Below are 2,591 nucleotides of genomic sequence, written 5' to 3'. Positions count from 1 at the left end.
TTATTAATCTCATAAAGACAATAATTTGTGGATAATTCATATTCTCCTTTGACTTTGAACTTGAAAAACTTTATATCATTCCTTAGAGATGTCATTATTTTTGTAATAACAATAATACAAATAATAACACAAGAGAGCCATTTTAATCTACATTCTATTGCTTTATTCACAATATGCAAATAAATTCCCTATTACTTCCAAAGTACAGGGCCAAATGTTATGATGCACTTAGGAAGAGAGAATCTGGTGATACAAAATATCTTGAAGTTTTTGGAAAATAGTCATTATTTTGTGAGTTTTCTAAAGGCACCTATGACTTCTTTGTTTCTTAGGCTGTAAATGAAGGGGTTTAGCAGAGGAATGATAATGGTGTAGAACAGTGAATACATTTTACCCTGATAATTATCTGTGTCAGAGCCAGAGAGTACGTATATGATGAAGAGAGTCCCATAGAACAAAGAGACAGACAACAGGTGGGAACCGCAAGTAGAGAAGGCTTTTCTTCTGCCCTTCTCAGACTTTGTTCTCAGGACGGCAAAGAGGACACGGGCATAGGAAACTATAATACTCATAAAGGTACTCACTTGTATAAAAATAGCCATAATGAAAGCTACCAATACATTGATAGACGGGTCAGTGCAAGAAATTGTATAGAGTGGCAGGATCTCACAGTAGAAATGATCAATTATATTGGAACTACAAAAAGTTAACCTAAATAACAATCCTACATGAAGTAAGCCATGGAGAAATCCAATTAGATATGACACACTTATGAACTGAATACAGAGTCTGTTGGACATCACCACGAGATAGAGCAGAGGGTTGCATATGGCTACATAGCGGTCATAGGCCATCGCTACCAGGAGGAAACATTCTGCAGTTGCACTTAAACAAAAAAAATAAAATTGAGCAAAACACCCACCCATGGATATCATGTCATTCGTATTAAAAAATTTCATAAGCATCTTTGGTGTTACAGAGGATGAAGTGCAGGCATCGGCAAAGGCTAAATTTCCAAGGAAAAGGTACATGGGAGTGTGAAGATGAGAGTCTTTCCAGATGAGAAAGATTAAGCCAAGGTTGCCCACCATGGTGGTGACATAGATGAGGAAGAACACCAGGAAGAGGGGGACTTGGAGCTCTGGACGATCTGTTATTCCTCTGAGAATAAACTCAGTAAGCAGGGTACGATTTCCTTCCATCACACCCCCTCAGGATGCTCACTGCAAGCAGAGAGAAAATTATTGTAAATGTAACCAAGATTCAGTAAGAATGGGATTGAGTCTACTTTAATATGCTCCAGGTGCTTCACAATCCACAGATAGGAAAGTATTCTGTTCCTTCTCTTTAAACATATTAGAAACAGTATTTTGTGCATAGTTTTTATGTATAAACTTTCAGCATCCAATTATATCAAAAATAAATGATACGATCATAATCACTCATTTACCTGGTTTCATGAATATCTAAAGCTATTACAAAGTGAAAGAGAGAGATTATGTGTATGAGGGAGAATATATATATAATATATATACACGTTATAATTGCAAAGTATATAGTATGTTTTATAATAAAACGACACAGGAGGAGGGAATTGAAGACAGCATCACATCGCATTTCTGTAATGCTAAAAATATGCAGAATCCTGGACATAATGTAGTCCATGCATTTACAGCACTGCACTAGTAAGCTAAAATGAGGACTGCTCAGCTGTAACCAGCAGGCCTTAATGTATAAACAATAACCAGTATTAGTCATGGGTTGTAATAAGACCAGACAAATGGCTTCATACCAATGCATACATTGCATATTTCGTTACCTTACTCATTTTTTATGAATCTAATTGAAGACTTCATGCTCAAATCTGTGATTTCCTGAAAGTAATTTTTTTCCAGGAATGATCATCATCAATGGAAAGTTATTGAAATACAGTAAATGAAAAGGGATATAAATGAAACATGCCACAGGAATTTCCGTTCATTTAAAGAAACTATCCTGGGAAGTGTTTTCTTCTCCATTTTTACTGGGAATAGTAAAAAGAAAGTCTGTTTGTGGTTTTATTGGGCACGTAAATACATCAATGGAGGCTGGTGTGTTTGGAGTAAGTTCAAACATCAGATCTTCATGAAGTGTAAGACTATAAATTTTCTGTGCTATAAAATGCACTGATGTAACTGAAGCTCCCAGTGTGATGGACTCCTCCTTTCTTCCTGTTTCCAGGGATGCCCTGTGAACCAAGAGTCTGGTAAGGAAGCAGGCTCTACTGTGCAGATGTCATACACCTCTGAGAAATTTAAAATTCACTTAGACTCTAGGCTATTTATAAGTAAAAGTTATTTATAAATTAATTTTATATTTGAGAGATTGGTTTAATTATATTACCTTAACTAAAGACATATTACCAAATTTTTTAAACCCATGAGTCTCAATTTCATCTATGATTTACATAAACATAAACAAGTTTGTGACCGTAATATCCCAGGATTTCTAAGATATAACACTCCTCAGAACTCAGTTAGACAAAATTCCCCATTGTTATTATTAAGAAGCATAGCATAGGTGTTACCTGAAAGGACCTCACAAAACCTCAT

General features: G+C 35.5%; 1 protein-coding gene across 1 annotated transcript; it reads right to left on the bottom strand.

The window, feature by feature from the left end:
* Window positions 1-284: 284 nt before the first annotated feature.
* On the bottom strand, window positions 285-1,202 carry LOC114614651 (olfactory receptor 5AC1-like). Its single transcript, XM_028760289.1, has one exon. The coding sequence runs from the start codon at window positions 1,200-1,202 to the stop codon at window positions 285-287; it is 918 nt and encodes a 305-aa protein (XP_028616122.1).
* Between the last annotated feature and the right edge of the window lie 1,389 nt (window positions 1,203-2,591).

Source organism: Grammomys surdaster, unplaced genomic scaffold, assembly GCF_004785775.1.
Source record: "Grammomys surdaster isolate TR1022 unplaced genomic scaffold, NIH_TR_1.0 126398, whole genome shotgun sequence".
Classification (NCBI taxonomy): Eukaryota; Metazoa; Chordata; class Mammalia; order Rodentia; family Muridae; genus Grammomys; species Grammomys surdaster.
The sequence above is the reverse complement of the archived record's forward strand: the minus strand, read 5'-3'. Positions and strand labels throughout refer to the sequence as shown.

Bases quoted from the DNA above. Each gene is read 5' to 3' on its own strand.
- LOC114614651 (XM_028760289.1), bottom strand. From the start codon at position 1,202: ATGGAAGGAAATCGTACCCTGCTTACTGAGTTTATTCTCAGAGGAATA.